Here is an 18,507-nt window from a genome sequence, read left to right on the forward strand (position 1 = left end):
TTGGAACTGTAAGAAGCAGAGGTACACTGAAGGTCTTAAAAGGTGTACAATATATGCAAATTTAGCTGAACCGGCCATAAAAATTGGAAATGAAAGTGGTATTAGTTTGCCTCAGATTACTTTTCAATCTGAAACAAATCAACTGTCAACATTTAAAGTGGCTGTGAAAGTTTTGCGTATTTGTTTTCACAAACCACTGTTATGTATGAATTGATGCAATGAAACCTTACCTATTTCATCCAACCACAGAGTCCACCATATTTATTCTTTACTATACACTGTCTTTATTTACAGTTACCTCTCCCCTCCAACTTCATCCCCTGTCAACCCATGCATCATTCATTTTCATTTCTCAGGGTGGCTTTCACAAGGTATTTTAAACATCTTATTTGTGGATGAGCTGAAGACAGTCCATACAGCTTACTGAGAGTGCCATGTGTCACACCATAAAAATAATTCTATCATTAAAAGCTGGCTAAGACTATTCCAATCACACTATCAAAACTGAGTTAATTGGTAACACTCCTTGAGGTACTTCTATGACCATTTTAAGATTCACGGTGTATTTCCCAACTTTTACACAGCAGTAACACCCATTTGTAACAGTGGAGACAAGCAAGTGACACTTGTAGACCCATCTCCTTCCTTCCTGTGTACTCAAACATTTGTGAGAATGTAGCTTGCTACATAGTTTCTGGTGAGTTTGGTATCTATAAAGGTCTTTCAACTGAAAAGGCAGTATATACTGTCTAACTCAATTATAACAAAACAAGGAAACTCAATGTGTTAGCAATTTGCATGACTTTGCTAAGGTCTTTGAGTACATCGTAAAATCAAATTCAAGTGAAGCAAATGGTAGGATGTTACAGCCATTTCTCTAGTACTAATTTGAGAATTATCTTAACAGAAGACAGAGGATCACACTGAAATTATGTAGCAAGAATAAAAATTTTTGAGTGATAAAACATTACAAATTGTGTTCCACAAGGTATGGTTTGCTGTTTCATTTGTTCCTCTTTTGACCTACATTAATTATTTACTTGGTACATTTAAGAATTCCTCAGAAACTCTTGTTTCTGACAAATACAGTATCTGAAAAACGGCTCAAAAATGTCCATGCCAGACAGAAGAATGCTGGAACAGTCTTACACAGGCTCAAGGCAAACAAAACTATCTACACGTACCAGACATACAACAAGTCAGTGGAGATAAATTTGATTAGGCTCGATGTTGAAGTTCCTTGGCATCCCGATGGATAATAAACTGAAGTGGTATCATTATATGTACTAGTTAACCAAAGAAGCTCAGTTCTGCCTGTTTTGCAGTTAGAAATTCCTCATTATGTTGACCTGCAATATGTAAGCAGTCCCTCCAGGAACCAAGGGTGTCTTACATTTATGAATCCATACACATAATACTTAATGATATTTTTCATTCTTAAGAGTGAGCTCAGGATGATGTGAAGACTTTATAATCAGAAGACCAGAATTATAAATAATCTGCATATAGACTATTCATCTTCAGAATAGGTTTATGCTGGTGTAACTATCTTTAACACCTTGCCTGTAGAAATCATGCAGGATATTTAATACTTACAGACTGTAAAATTAAGTAAGAATGCTTCATTCCCACTCCTAAAATTTATCAGAACATTTCAACTAAAGGATGTAAATATCATTAATTGTATTAAACAGATCTTGACTGCCTATAGACAGCTATGGAGATCTGTGTAATGTAACTGCTTTGCATTATAATTGGAACAGCAGCCGAGTCCCATGGTGTGAGCAAAGTAAAAGTGGCCTCCAGAAAATATTTGCAATATGAATAATGCAGGATTGACCTTTCTTAATGGACATACTGGTTTTTATTCACTACAGCCTGTTCTGGGCCATTCTGTTACTAAGTTTCACAATACAGACTTCACTGGAGGCTTTGCCAAAACCTTTACAGTTTAACTCTTGCACCAACAGTTCTATACAAGTTTTCTATGAATTTTAATTCACGTAATCCCTGAGGAAGAACATGCACCATTTTATTCAGAGTTTCATTTTCTGCTCCTTTGTCTCTCACTCAATCACTCTACAGTCAATTACTCAGGATTGAGCATGCAAAGTGTGCAGATGCAGACATGTAACAGCAACCAATTAATACATGGAAACCATAGTATCCAGCATTTTCTATGATGAGCATTTCTGTTCACTAACAAAAAGTTACATTTGTACCCCCCCCCCCCTGCAATTTTCAATTTAGCACAGACAAACATTAGACATCACAACTCACCAATTTATTACCACAACCAGGTTTTCTGCATTCACATTTGTTGGGTTAGCTAATTAACAAGCAAACTGTTACCTTACAACCTAACTTAGACCTCAGGCTGTACGACAGATCAGTGTCACCATAACCAAGATTTTGGAGAGGGGGTGGGGATGTTTAATATGCAGTTTCAGCCTATTCATGAACAAGGGTCAATTTCATGTCAAGTATTACAAATATTTTCGTCGTCCATCTTACATCGTTCACCCTATACAAGACACGGGGCAGTGACTTCTTCAAAGCAGCTATTTCTATCATAATATGTATAAGTTTTTCTAGAAGTCCCAAAATTATTGAGTGGATTAGTACTAGACAAAATTCGCACAAGGAGCCTACAGTAGCTGTTTCTGGTTGTTAATGTATAATTTGACATCATTGCTGGAAACTTCGTGACTATCAGTGTTTTGGAAGAATGAAAATAGTTCCAAATCCATATTATATTTATACTTCTCTGCAGTTAGTTTCAGGGTACGACCATATTATCAAAACGCCCTTTGTTCAGATCAGTCAAGCTGCAATGTGGCATCACTATAAGCAGTAATGACAGGTTGCAGCTTGACTGATCTAAACACGAGTGAACTGGTTGAGAATGGAAATACAACCCCGAAACTATTTAAAAAGCTGAACGCAACTAGGCCTACTCCCTTTTGGGCACTTTAAGTAGTTTTCTACACATGAAAGACGCGTCAAAAGACTGGTACACACAAAACAGTTGACAGCATCTCCTCCCTCCCCCCCCCCCCCCCCCAAAAAAAAACAATTTTATGTCAACTATACAAATTCACCATGGTCGTTTACGATACTGTGTTTTTATAGATAAAATAGTAGCAGCAGCAGCAGCAGCAGCAGCAAGGCACCTGAGGCTGAAAGGGAGGGCAAGGGATAAAAGTAATAACTACTGTGCAAAGTTCAACACAAAATAATTAAATACGAGTATAAAATAACAGCACTTTACATTTCCCTGGCTGACAAAATGTTGAACATACTGCTACTTATCGAAAACAACTGACTTTACAACTAGGGCTACATTGGCATAGTTTAACGCAAATTGTTCGGTCCAATTAAAAATGTATCAACACGATACTGTGCACGACATTCGACAAGGTATTACAAGCTCAACTGATATGATAACTATATCAAACAGGTTTACTAACCTCGCGTCCTGCAAACACCTGTGCGTATGATAATGTCTGGGTTCGCTGACGAAGACAGTTCCTCCCAATTTCTCTACAACTATGTTCCTGATTTCTTCATACTTCTGCAATGAGCCACATTTAACAAGTATTTCCGCTGACATAGTATACATGTCATCCCTCTTATCTAGAAGTTCATGGACGGATATATTCTTTTCGCCCTGCGGATAAAGTGTCAATTATGACGCCAACTCACACAACTATACAATAATGTTCATTTTATAGATAATTTAAGCAATGCTCTAAGAACAGGGACCATTAATAAGCTGGCTTCATACTTAAAAGTATGCAAAGTTAAAACTACACGGCACTCACTTGAATCTTAGATTTCACAACCTGCAACAAATAATCAATACGCTTCGAAATACTAGTTTTAACTTCTTCCGCGCTATCCTTTATTGAGTCAGCTCTGAGAAAAAATTCTATAACATCTGGATCGATGAACATGGTCGCATAGCCTTCCGATCGCACCACGTTAGTATTCGCCACGTCGTAATCTTCTTGTAAGAAGATCGGAGATTTACTCTGATCTTCAATACCAAGTTCCGCACCGATCTCACCCATTTCCTTCCGGGGTTCGTTTAGCATTGTCAATAACTGCCCCTTTCAGTTTCTGCGTCTGCTGCGACAGCTTTCAAATTTGGCTACGTTGTTTATATCCGATCAAAGAGTTTTAACGTAAAGACTATGCATGTCAGGCATCCAAGGCGTGTTAGTCCTAAAGCCGGGTTCACACACGCAACTAATATGGCGCCACGAATTGTGGATTTCTTTAGCGGCATCGTGAGCTACCGTTCAATTAGGACGCCACAAATTCTTTGTAGTTGCACAGCTTTCAGTACGGCATCAATTGAAAACATTTGCCGCATGAATGTTATAGCGCAGGCTATGGCACTGGAACTTTGACAAAAGTTAAATACAAGGGAGACGAAGCTCAAATGTAAGATCCGAAAATAGATTTCGCGCACGGATAAATCAGGGACCAGAAAAAAAAATTATAAAAGGAAAAATACTCGTAAACGAAGATATTGTCTGACCAGCTAAACAACAGGAGGCATGTAAATATCATGCTACTCTTCCAGATTTTAGAGTATTATTACATTCGTTGACACAAGCGTTTCGAACAACTAATTTTTAGTTTAACAGACGCAACATTACACTCGGGAGCTATTGCCTGTAGCCTATACAATCCACAATGTAGACAATGATTGGTCTCACAAATCACGAAGTTTATACAACTCGCTTCTTTGGCTATATATATTAAGTTTATTTATTTATTCATCCAAAAATCTTTTAAGATTGTGGTATACGACATTAGTTTGCAAATATCCCACCCCATCCCTCTACACACACACACACACACACAAACACACAGGCGCACGCACGCACACACACACAGGCGCACACGATCGCAGTGCTGCAGAATTTCAAACATAGGCTGCTGTTTTTGTAGTTACAGCAGCTGCCAAAGTGCTCCTGCCGACCACAGTTTGCACGTTTTCCACAAATAAAATGAAGAGACACTGAAATCGAATTGGTTATAGCATCAAATACTCCACGACAACTGAGACAGCTATCACTGTGGTTCGAAAAACTGCCGCCACGGAGTAGTGGTGGAAGGAAAGTGGCGCAACACAGTACATGGTATTTGAACTTTTTGTGGCGTGACAAAAATTGCTTCTCTTAAGTTGCGCCACGAAACACTGGAAATCACACAAGCAACTACAGTATGCCACTTATTTGTGGCATACTTTTGTGGCGTATGTGCACCCAGCTTTATGAGCACACATTACAATCGCAACACACGGTCCCATTTTTGCTACCGACAGTGATAGCAGCGCCCCAAATGGCCAATAAGCAGCACTTCTGCTTACGTAATCGGATGAATGCGAATACCAACGTTCATATTTTTTTGTAACATAGTTTTTAGAATGTGGTGTGTATGTAGTGCCATAAAAATCGATAATAACTAAAAAATGACGCCACATTTGTCATCATTTAATTTTCTAATGACCATGGGAGGTACGAAGTGGCACGTTACATGACATTGTATTTACGAATTTCTTGCAACTGACATTTACTGCAGACATTTGCTGAATAATGTCGTTTACATTTCACAACAAGAAAGTGCTAGTAAACATCAGAAGACCTGACCTTTTGCAGAAAGGACTCGTATATCTACCTAACAAAGCAGAGTTTTCTTCACAACACATTCTGACAAATTAGTGAATGTGAAATGTAGGAAACCTGTATGGAATGTAATACCTACATTATTTAAAGTACCAAGTAAGCCATCACAACTGTAGCTTAAGGGAAAACCACACAGATGTGATAACAAATAGTCAAAAGCAATAAAACTGTTTCCCAACACAGAAGAAGCCAGTTCTATAATGATTGCTAAATGTGAGACACAAACGGCAGGAATCTTCAACACATTCGGTTCTGAAGCAAAAGTAATTGTTTTACAAAAATATTTAAGTATTAGGAAGTCGAGTCAAATGTATGACTGTGCGAATCATTAGAGTCCATAAAACATTTTTACGTGTGAAGGAAAGTCCCTGCGATAATAACAACAGACAAGAACAGAAATTTACACTTTCATGTATGAAATAAGTGTTTATATTCCCTTGCTTTCAGCAGAATAAGCTGCAAATATACATACATTTGAAATTTTTTTTTCAGGAATAAGTCGTTGCTAATGTCTTTGAATCACTGTGATTCGGCTTTTTTTACATGTATTTCACGATAATTCATGACGCTTGGTAATTTACTAACGCATGGAATGCAGGAATATAACTATTCCATTAAGTAAACTCAAAGTAATTACAAATTAACATTGTCCTTACGATGCATGTGCCTGTCTGCTTTCTTACCACATTTTGCGTTAGCATCACTCCAGCTGTCAAATGATAATAACTTTCTCACCATAGAGTGTCGTGACTGTAAGTGTTAGAGTATGGTTATGCCTACAACCTGGTCATAGGTGATATAGAGCTTCGACTACCCTGCTCAGATTTGTTGTACACTGTGCTTGTAAGCGGACAAAAAGCTACACTTCTAATATAGTATCGGAGGAGTTGGAATACAATCGTGTATGTCTATTTGTAACATAGTTTTTACTATAGGGAGCGTATGTAGGGTCATAAAAATCGGCACTTACTAAAAATGGCAGCACATTTGCCTTTGTTTATTTCCCTACAGACCTGAAGACGTATGAAACAGTACATTACAGGATAGTTTATTTATGATACTTTTGTAGACTGCAGATATTTAATGAAGAAAATCGTTTACTTCAATAAACAAAAAGATGATTAGTAAAAAGTAGGCCTGATCTTTTGCAGAAAGAGGCTGTATGTTGTACATATACTTAACAAGATGGTGTTTTCTTCACTACACTTCCAGTCAAAACAGTGAATGTGGATCTTAGGAAACTTGTAGAGAATGCAATAATTACATTGTTTAACTTACCAAATAAGCCACACAGACACAGTGACAAAACACTAAAGCAATAAAACTGTTTATGAACACAGAGAAAACTGGTCCCACGATACTGCTGCATCTAAACCAAAAATAGCAAGAATCTTCAGCACATTCACTTTTGAAGCAGAAGTATTTATATTTACAAAAATACTCGTGCTCATATTAGAAAGTCGAGGGACGTGTAAGAATGTTCGAATCATCATGCTCTATACAAAATTGTTACATGTCGAAGAAAGTGCCTATCATAATAAACAGAGGCAACAACAGAAATATATGTTTGTCTTGCAAGAAATATGCAATTATATTGTGCTGCTTTCAGTAGAATAAGCTGCAGTTACACGCATATTCCAGAGTATTTCTTCATGAATAAGTTGTAGCTCATGTAACCGAACCAGGGCCAGTTGTACCATCGTAGCATAAATGCAGGGTTAGCTAACTGAGGAATAACTGTACAGTGCTGTTTTATTCTCCAGATAATTATTCCTGAAATAGCATTCATGGCCATTTAAGTTGGGAACAAGTAAAGAGCACTCTGGGTCTTTTCGCATATGTCACTGCATATTTACTAAGTCGTTGCCTGCAGAAACAGCATATCAAACTGAATGAAGAGCATTCCAGATTGCAAAGGTATACACTCGAGGATACTTTGAGGTTGGAATGTACTGTGAGTTCAAAAATGTAATATCAGCCATGAAAACTGCTGGAGTCTCATTCAATGAAAATATTAGTGCAAAATATTTAAATAAATTGCTAGGGAACTTATATTTACAGCAACATAACGATCTATTTTGAAATTAGTTAAATGGACAGGTATTTGTTGTTTGACCCATAAGAGATCTTTCTAGATTTCCGAATAATGTGTGAGAAAATTAGTGCAAAAGTTTCCATTCAGAAACAACTTCTCATAGATCGACAGAGCAGCTAGAACAGATGTATGTGTCTTTTTTGTTAAATAAGTAAGCACATAAATATTATGCTCAGAAAAGGTAGCAGAGGCACAGACTGGTGGCATCCTAAATGTGAGATGTAAGTTCCAAATTGTTTACAATGAAATACATGATTAATTGATAAAGTTGTCAGCAGAAAGGCGCCACAGTCATTTGGACTGAGATGAAAAATTTGTACACAAGATAGTATTCCATCAGATGGTAGACAGTGAATTGTAAGTAGGCACATAATATAGAAGCAAATGTGAGAGGCGGTCTGCTCTGTGAAATAATTGGTTTTTTCAGTCTCTCCAACAAACTATGACAACACAGACATCATTAAGACTGATTTGACTGAAAATTCTGAGAGTTGTTACTGGCTAGCTTGCTGTTGTATTTATGTCTTAGAATTTATTATGGCAGCAACGGGTGTTCTACAGAAAATACCATTGCTGAATTATTGAAGACTGTTTCTGCATCCACTTTTGCAGATCTTGGATATATGTAAATCATGTTTGTGTGAGGTGGAGATTATTAATTAAATTGAGCATGAATATGAAGAATAAGATGCCAACATTTACAATAAGCAACCATTTTCTTTTTTATAATAATTGCATAGAAAAGTACCTATGGCACATATCAAACTGGAGGCTGTTGTTATTGTATCTCACTGTAATTATTTCTTACATAATCTAGGCTTGTGCAATCATCTCTAATGTGGGAGTTAATGTGAAGTAACTGGAGGAGAGATGGATTCATTATGTTCTTCTTTTTCCTACAGTCATTTTATTTTAGAACTGTCTGTTCTGTTTTCAGAATAAAAATACATGTTTTCATATGTGAAAGGAAAGCAGAGTTGCAGATGGTGCTGCTTCAAAAGTAGCTTGAAGGAACTTGAGAAGGGAGGAAGAATTGTATTGGCTGAAAAAAGAGCATAAAGCTCAAGATTATGACCTGAAAATAGAAATTAAAACAACTGATTTCAGAATAAAAATTTATTAATCCATACACATTTGTTAATTTATTTTCCTTTAGTTAAATCAGAGAACTGAAATAAGTAAAAAAATCATGTCATGGGCATGTTGTCCAGTCCCATACACAACCTTTCAATAATCCTGCTGACTGTCCCCTGCCAAAACTAACGAAGTCTTCAACGGACAGAAGGAAATCAGCAGAGGCAAAATATTTGAGTGTCTGTAGTAGCTGGATTACTGATGGAACAGAGTCATTGCTGAAAGAAAGAAAGAAAAGAATGATATGATACAGTGTTTTAAGGGATATCTAAAAACATAACTTGGCAGCCACTTCTTCCACTGTTATAATTATGTAGATCGAATAACTCAAGATTCTTGTTAGTTGAACAAGTATGTATGTCCTTTTAACACAAAGACAACAGGTACTTTATGATAAATATGAACGAGGTTATGTGGATAATACTGATAACTGTCGAATACAACAGCTATCAGCCATAGAATTCTAAAAAACGTAGACTTTCCTGTTAATTCTACTGTGCTAAACTTAGTTTGAGTAAAATCAAATAATTCTGGTGTTTATGGGAATAATACTAGGTGGTGTACAATTTTGTTGCTCTGAAGCATGCACTAAAAGGTGGAAAATTGTTGTCCCAATGGGAGATATGAGTGAACAATATTTCCTGCTGTAGCTGTTGCTGAGTGAACTCATGACATTAGTGTATTATCAAATTTTTTGTTATATTAAACAACCATAATAAGCCACCAATGTAAGAAAAATGGTACTCCATACAAGTACAAGCTATTTTGATTTAAGTTACATTCAAGTATATGCAATTTAACATCATGGAGGACACTGAAAATAACCTGATGTTCAAGGAAGTTAAAAACATAGCATTTCAGGCACTCCTTTTACATGCTACAACTATGCAGCTTCAATAACGAGATTCATCATTTCTTCCCCATAGACGCAAAAGTCGCCGAAGTGGCGTCAAATCGAAAGACTTGCACCCAGCGAACTGTCTGCGCGGCGGGAGGCCTAGTCACAGACATTTACATTTTATTTAACATACATATACAGTACTATTTTATGATAAATATGAGTGGACTTATGTGACTAATACTAATAACTGAGAACCACAACAGCTATGTTCTATAGTGGGGGAAACATTAACTTTCTTTTTTTAAAAAAAGAAAAATTCTGACTTTCCTGTTAAACTAACTGTGCTAAACTTAACCTGGGTAAACATAAATATTTCAAAGGCTTCAGTGAATAATGGCAGATGGAAACAATGTTGTTGCTCTGAACCATATTTTCAAGCTTCTGACACATTACAAAAAGGTGCATTCCCAAAAGAATACAGAGTGGAACTATATTTTGTGCTATTGAGCGAGTGAAGCCGGGACACTACTGTCTTACGAAAACGTTTTGCAACACGAAAAATCGATCTTTTGTCTAAAACAGAAATACACTGTTAATACAAGTAGTGCACATAAATGGTGTGGTTTTTCGATTTTGTTAAGTCTGTTATGGCATTGTCTGCAAAATGAATCGAAACAGTGATTTCCACTGCTGCGACAATTGTAACACAGCCAGATAAACAAGACTATTGTTGGATCAACCGTCATTTCTGTGGGCCTGATTTAGATAAATAACATGACAGAATTAACTAAGTATTGTAATCAAATGCATATCACTGCAAACAAACAGTATTATTTAAGAAAACAGAGATATACTCTCGCCTGTCTGTCATATGCCCCAGTTTTTCACATAAAACAGTGAAAAGGCGAGGTACAGCTTCTTTTGATAAGCGATATCTGGATATAAGTTCGGAATCAGTGTTGTCTCACTTTCTTCTCCTTCCTCATTCTCATGAACAGTTCAGCCAAAATCTTGTCATCGCTGTCTGTACCTGTCACTTTTCCTCCCATCTTGACAACGTATTCCCAATTAAGTTCAGTAACTGGCCAGAAATCGCCAGTTAAAGTATCATAAGTTTATTCTCCTGTTAGGCATCATTCCGAGTTTGTACAACGCGTTTGTCGCGCTATTCCGAGAATAGAACTTAACCAGCTGCTAACCAGAGATTGTATAACTTAGCTCTCAATGAGATTTGCCTATTTTTACATTCATTCCATGAGTACTCATATCTCTTGGTTGTTTGATAATGGTTGGAATCTAAAGGTATAACCAACATTTCGTTAATTAAATAGAACATAATAAAAACAAAAATTAGTTTATGGCTGGCTTTCTCGCCACTAGCGGCGCTAGTGTCGTTCCAAACCTCAGACAGTACAATTTTTCCAGCAGTGAGTGTTGTGACTATGTATGTTAGACAGTGACCTTTACCTAACGCCATAAATGTGAAGTCAGCGACTTATGTTTGATGCCAAAATGTCAGCAGCATGTGTTATTCATCGAAATACAAAAGTAAAGCTTTGTAAGTACCTTACTCATGTTACCTAGTATACACAAACACATATGGAAGTCTGCTGTTAATCTATGCAGGTATATGCTTTAGCAAAAATAAATGCTTGTAGTTTAAATTTAGACTATCATTGTCTTTTATGTTTAGTGGAACAAGGCTTTGTGATTAAGTACAGCACAATATTTTCCCACAGCTTCTGTAAACCTCAGTTTGATCGAACTTCAGTATCATGTGTTTGTATCAGATCCTTGTATTTTTTCATCGTTTCTCTTATACATGTAGAATTAAGTTACTTCAGATTTTTCATAGATGATGTAATGTTTCAGTATATGATACCTTTTATTTGATAGAATTGGATTTTAAACTTGTTTTCCCTTGCTGCTGGCAGCTGGTGCCACATTAGCTGTTACACACTGTATAGGCTAAATGTATTCTTTACTTAAATGTTTACATTTGAGATAATTCAGCTAGTGAATGTTGTGATTAGGCCAAAAAAGGTTCATTTAGAATTTTCAACATATTCTTTTTTGTACATCTTTGATTGTTTTCGTCTGTGTGAACTGTTATGTTCGAAGAGTTTTCTTTATTTTACAGGAATAAATAATAATTTATGTGCATCAGTAACTTTGACATGTAATGCTAATTTTATACATCTGTTCTTCTTCTAGTGTTGCCAAAAGATGTTCCCCTTAATCCAGATGTAGCCTTTCATGACACTGTGGATCATATCAAGAATGAGTCGTATTGCCTGCGTGAAGTAAACATGCAAAATAAGAAGAAAATTAAGCTTCTTCAGCAGTCAAACAGTCACCTCAAGCAGTGAAATAGTCATAGGAATCATGTGATAAAGGCTTTGCAGAAGAAGTGCTACATAGATAAAGAGCATTTCAGTGTTTAATGGGTATCCAGTGTAAATGAAACTTTTATGCCAGTTTGCCAGAACTACATGTTCTGTCATTCTTACAGAATGTGGCTCAACCTTGATGTGTTTGGCATAAATGCTTAACTTTGATTCTAGAAGAGCATATGATAATGCCAAGCTTATATCTGATACTTAATTGCCACTCCTAGAATAATAAGTAGTATCACAGAAGGGCATCTGTTTTGACAAGTGATGCAATATGCATCTCCATGGAATTTCATTGATGTGATGGTTAGTGAAGTTATGAGTAAACGTTTAATGAAGTGTCCATTTCTGAACCTGAGGGCCCACATGCGACTTCAATGAGGACTTGATAATGACTTGGTATTACAGTCTAGAATAGCTCATGCAGTGTGTACCCCATAATAATGCTGTAGAGGCAGTGAAAGCAACAATGAAAGACTAAACAATTTTAAAAATGTAAACTTTATACTTTCGAGTATGCCTACACAATATGACTCGTTTCATACATTATGTGTAAACAAAGATACTGAGAACACTAATTGGGAACTAAAAAAATAGCTAAAGGGTTTCCAAATACGTCGTTTCTTGAATGTTAGTTTCTTGAAAGAGCTCATTACATCAAGCATGGCTTGCACATAAAATATGCAGGAAAGTAATTTGTACATTAACAATAGGAAGAATACATTAGCTATTTAAGTAATAGTAACAATTCAAAAATTGTCCAAAAGTGGAAATACAATGGCAACTAAAAACACTCCCTTCTAAAGGAGAAAGATGATTTGCCAATTGGCCTACCAGTGGAAAAGCGAGCTCCAACTATAATGCCCTCCTATGAAGTAGTTGCGATCTCACCAATAAATAATCCATCAACTAAAGAAGAAGCTACAAGAGAAGCTCCATCAAATGGTTGTTTACTTAGGAAGAGGAAGACAGCAGTTCCATCTCAGTTAAGTGACTTTCTGCTCAGGAGTCAGGAAAAACAAACAGAAAGATAAGTACAATGGGTATAAGAACCTCATCAGATGCAATTTTAATAACAGGTCAGAACAAGCAATCCATAAAAAATAAACTTTAACTCATACCAACTGTTCTAAAGATAACAGAGCATCAGATCAGAGAAAATAAAATTAAGTGTATAACTTCAGATAGCTGCAATTTAATATCAGACTTCTGTAGAAAATTTTAATAATAGTAAGGGATAAAATGAACTGCTCATTTACAGCAATTTTCAGGGATAAAATAATAAAAACGGAATGCAATGGTGCAAAAATTGAGCTGCAAAACATAACTTATATTGTAATATTGGTGTATAGAACATTAAGTACTGATTTTAATACATTCATACAAATCATGGAAGGGTGATATCATACCTCTGGAATAATAAACTAATTTTATTTAGGGAGTTAAATATTAATGCTTTTTCATGTACATGATTCAAAGTAGAGATTGGCACTCTGCTTACAATATACAGTATTTCATAATATTGTTCAGAGTTTTACCAGACTGAGCAAGAACACTCAATCTGTCATTGATTTTATAATCACAAATGTTGAATCCAATAGGTATAAATGCCTAATAAATGAAATGCACCTATCAGATCACAATTCACAGACTATAGTTATAAAAGATGCTATGAAGGTAGAGACTCACTACTATTGTCCTTACAGAGGCATTTGTGTCTCTGACACAGAGCTTATAAAAAATTGGAAAACGAAAATTAGCCAGAATTGTACCTTGATTGTATGAGGTAGGAAATGAGTACTGACAAAAGTTAAGCTGTGAATGTGGGTCGTGAGTTGTACACAGGTACGAGTTGGTAGAGCACTTGCCCACTAAAGGCAATTTCCCCAGGTTTGAGTCCCAGTATGGCATACAGTTTTAATTTTCCATGAATTTCAAATCGGTGCACAATCTGCTGCAGAGTGAAAATTCACTATGGAGGCAACAGTGATACTCAGCAAAAGTTATTGGGACCTCTTGCCCACCCAGATATCATTTCTTGTGGATTATGTATCGCAACAAACACTATGGAACAGTTTATTTTTGAGGCAAAGAGTGAGAGTGATAACGCTTCCCCTCCTACTCGTGTGGTAGATCATGTATATCGAAGTAATGTGAAAAAATGGACGGTATTGATTTTATTGCAGAGTAGAAACAAAATATGCCATCACAGACATTTGTATCTGGATTTGAATCGAATTTTGATGTTAAGGCGCTCTATTATAACCACACCACGTATGAATCCAACCATGCTTCCCCACCAGTTCTTGAGCTGAAAAATCTCTTTATTACTACATGTGGACGCTGACCATCTGGGTCACACATCAAGATTTCTGATCTATCTACAGTGCTGCATGCGATCAATAGGGTGGTGTACAATGTGAGACCGTATAACAGACTATGTCTCAGTTGGACAGTGTATGATAAATGTCTGCATTGGGTTTGGCCAAATTAATAATACACAGTCAATAACTTATTAATGATGAGATGCAATTATGCAGATACGATTATTCAATAACATTTGTTTCCAATTTGCTCAAGTAACCTCTCACAATCGTTCTGTATCAGTGATGTCTTTGAGGGGTGGTAGTAAAAGGGCAAGTCTCGGTAGATTATTTATACTTTATATACCTGGATGCAGTAACAGTGGTCTGTCCAGAGAACTTTTCAAGTATTCGAGGTTCTAACATCTATGGATCAAGCATACAAACCCTTCCAACATTATTTGTGAGCAACATTTAAGTTGAATCTCGTGAAATTATCATGATCTAGATTCAGTGTCTCTTCTGTTGCTATGCTTTCCATAGATCACAAACTCTATAACTGATCAGTAAAGAGCTCATTGAGGTATAATAAAGGAGTTGCCAAAACATCACTGACTTGAAGCCGTGTGCCAAGTCACTATGGACAAACATTAGCTTCTGGTGGAAGTATTTTGATAAAGAATGCCATCTTGCACCATTTACATACGTTCTACTCGTTCTGAAAGTAGTCTAAAGTATGAAGGAACCACATTTCACTGGTAAGTGGTCTCATGCAAGCGACATACATGAATTTTAGTTGTTCTGGTTATTTTTACTGCAGTGATTTTATTTCTGTAGTTTGACCTTAGATTTGCTATAATACAAGTATAAGAGGGCTATGGTTGAACGCTGTAGGAAGGAAATATTGCAAACCATCCAGACATAGTAGAATATGCTCTCATCTCAGCGTTTTCAGGAGGAGGATATAGATGGAATATCAGTTTCATCATTCTGTATAAAGGAAAATATCAGATTATGTAAGCAGCTTTTTCACATCACCTACTTCACAGCTTGATTATTCAAAATGTGTAATAGAAAGAAAGTTACATTAAAGGGCTCAAATGCTTTGTGTTACTGGACAAATAAGCCTTTAACACCAGAAAAACATCTGAAAATGCCTTCCTGAGGATGTATTGTTCATGAAAGCACTGTAATATTACTATTTAAAAGAACTATTGCATGGGCAGAACAGAAATTAAGAACAAGGAGCAATTGTAAACAGTAGTCTGCTAATGTTTAGGGCCTACTAACATGGCGGCAACGACTTCGATGCAGTGTACAGCGTAAGTCTATAGCGCCAAAATCCCTTATTGTATCTCCATGAGAGAACAAAACTATCACAGTAATGCCTCTTCTTTAATTTAATGTCAAATTATTTCCAGAAAATTTTATCTTGATTCTGATAATATTTTGCGCTACTCTAATGTAATCTTTCACTATACCTTTCAGTCAAAATATTCCCACTTCACAAAGATTACTCTGTCTGACAAAAATTTTCAATCTTTACTACACTAAGATGTTATACTTCATGATATTATTTATCTTTAAAAGCACCACAACAAAAGTTAATACATTCTTTTGAGTTATTTACCAAGCAAACTATACTGCTGGCAAGGTCAATGCAATCACTGTGAAATACGTTGGCACTCCATAGTCCACAAATCACAATTATTTCTGTGTGCTTTCGTAATTAGTTGCACTCGTCACATAATACTGCTACTGAGGACCACTTATATCAAACATTCATGTTTATATGCAGTGTTTGTGACTGAATACCAGCAGAGACTGACCAGTCCTCATACTAAAAACCAGCTAACGAAATGTTCGAAAAATCAACGTATGGTGCCATTGAATTCCAGGAAGACTCGATAGCTTAAGTATAATAGGGGAGAATTTTGAGCCTTGGAACACTTTTCCCTCTTCTACCACTAGCTAGTACAATAATAGAATATATTTTCTTACTCCATTTCCATTTGATAGCATTAATTTTAAGTGTACTGGACGTTTTTTTGAAATTACAAAAATTACCCTGGAAGAATTAGGTTTTTCGAAATGTGAAATACTGTTTCAAGGTACAACATGGTCATGTACCTAGAAATAAATCTTAAAGTGTTACAATCGAGAAAATCTTGTCAGTGCTTTATTTAATAGTCTGTGTCTTATGTTATTACTGAACAACACACCAATAATCAGTATAAAACCAAATAAAGAAGAAGTGTTATCAAAAACCAGTTACAAGTTAAACAATTTTAGAATAGAAGCTATTGACAATCAACAGAAATTTTCCTTTTCAAGAGAGGGAAAACTGTCAAAGATATTAACTCAGTTCATTTGTAAGTATCACATGTCCTATGGTAGATGGCCTTCTTCCATTTCAGTGGACAAGATGGTGGACAACCAATCAAGTATGATTTAACCACCTACACGTTACGTAACTAGTTTTAAGAATACACATAATTTTATGTATCATAAAATCCTGTAAGAGAAAAACTAAATATATCTTCCAAATAGCTTTAAAACTTTGTACAGCACTTACATATCTAGAACTGGTAATATCTAAAAATTCGACACAAAACGCAATCTCACATCCAATTACAAAAACAGTACAAAACAGTGGAAACTGCTTATGGTGGTTTCTAGTGTGCATTCTTCCATACAATTCTAAAATCAGGCACCAGATTGAAATACCAACCAGAAACCATCATGTGTTCTTAGGCAAACATTCCCAAGTACAACACTCTCCTCCACTTCTCACAGAATTCCACAAGCCATAAAAATAGTCACCTGAAACAGTGAAATCTAGATGTAAACATTTTAACTTATTGATACTATTGTTAGATCACAACTTTAGTTTTAAAATTCTCTGCTTAGATTGAATGAAAAACCTTAATTCTGTATTAGACAAAATACTACTAGAAGCGATTTAAAGGTGAAGAAACTAATTCATACTGCATACTTCCATTCACATATGAGTTATGGAATATGTTTTTTGTGAAACTCAACTTACAGGGACAGTATGCATGTAGTAGAGAAGAGAGTTATAAGAATTATTCCTGATGTTAATACTAGAATAGTGTGGAGAGATCTATGAAATAGAACTTGGTATTTTGACAACTATTTCACAATATTATATGGTAAATCCATTAATGTCCTTGGACATTACCAAAATTTATCTTTTTTCAAAAACTAAAGAAAACATAAATATGACAATAGAAGCACACACAACCTCTGCAAAGACTTTCCCAGAGGATGCATGTATATGGATACAAATGTACTGAACAACTTATCAGAGAGCATGACATGTCATATAGATAATGTGCTGGAGTTTAAGATTGAATTAAGGAGTATTCTGTTGGGCAACCCCTTCTACATCATTGAAGAGTACCCTCACAGAAACTATCAAACTTGATTTTTCAGGTTATTGTTTATTTACCAATGTAATACAACAGTCTTTGTAATATTAAGTCATTTCATTACAAGGAAATGTACATCTCTGAATTTTTTTCCACAACCCAGATATCTGGAATACAACTAGTGTACTATAATGTATAAAGGAATGGATGCACACTGCACAGAATGCCCTTTTATATCACTCAGTCATACTGATTCCAAGCTAGTGACATTACTCTCTTCCACAGGAAGCTATCTGCATAAGAACCAGCATGGTTTCTGTAAAAAGTTTACCTCACTAAATTATGCACATTCTTCTGAGATAATTCATCTATGAAATGATGTTGATAATGCATGTCTTGATTTTTAAAAAATTTTACTGCATAACACAATGTGTAAACTCCCCCCTACATTTGATTCTGTATGAAATTTAGCCCAGCTTTACCTCCCACTCTATAAGATCTATGTATTTCAAAAACTATGTATTCACAAACAAGCAGGCAGTGGCTAAACTAGATTTCTATTTGCAAACACATAATCAAACTGTTGCATGTGGCAATGCATAATTATAAACAGCGGGACAGAGTGAGTAATTACTCTTATGAAATTATAT

The 18,507-nt window shown here is 35.8% G+C and overlaps 1 protein-coding gene across 5 annotated transcripts in view; it reads right to left on the reverse strand.

Annotated features, from left to right (window-relative positions):
- Window positions 1–4,160, reverse strand: part of LOC126203189 (interleukin-1 receptor-associated kinase 1-binding protein 1 homolog) — a 53,258-nt gene extending 49,098 nt beyond the window's left edge. For all 5 annotated transcript variants that reach the window (XR_007540236.1, XR_007540235.1, XM_049937431.1 and 2 more), the window contains exons 1-2: window positions 3,825–4,160; window positions 3,471–3,670 (exon numbers count right to left, since the gene is read on the reverse strand). Coding sequence is in view for 3 of the 5 variants with exons in the window: in XM_049937431.1 (XP_049793388.1) it covers window positions 3,471–3,670; window positions 3,825–4,097 (473 nt within the window). In the remaining 2 variants the exon portion in view is untranslated. The remainder of the gene's footprint in view (window positions 1–3,470; window positions 3,671–3,824) is intronic.
- Between the last annotated feature and the right edge of the window lie 14,347 nt (window positions 4,161–18,507).

The sequence above is a fragment of the Schistocerca nitens genome, chromosome 9, assembly GCF_023898315.1.
Source record: "Schistocerca nitens isolate TAMUIC-IGC-003100 chromosome 9, iqSchNite1.1, whole genome shotgun sequence".
NCBI classification, from domain to species: Eukaryota; Metazoa; Arthropoda; class Insecta; order Orthoptera; family Acrididae; genus Schistocerca; species Schistocerca nitens.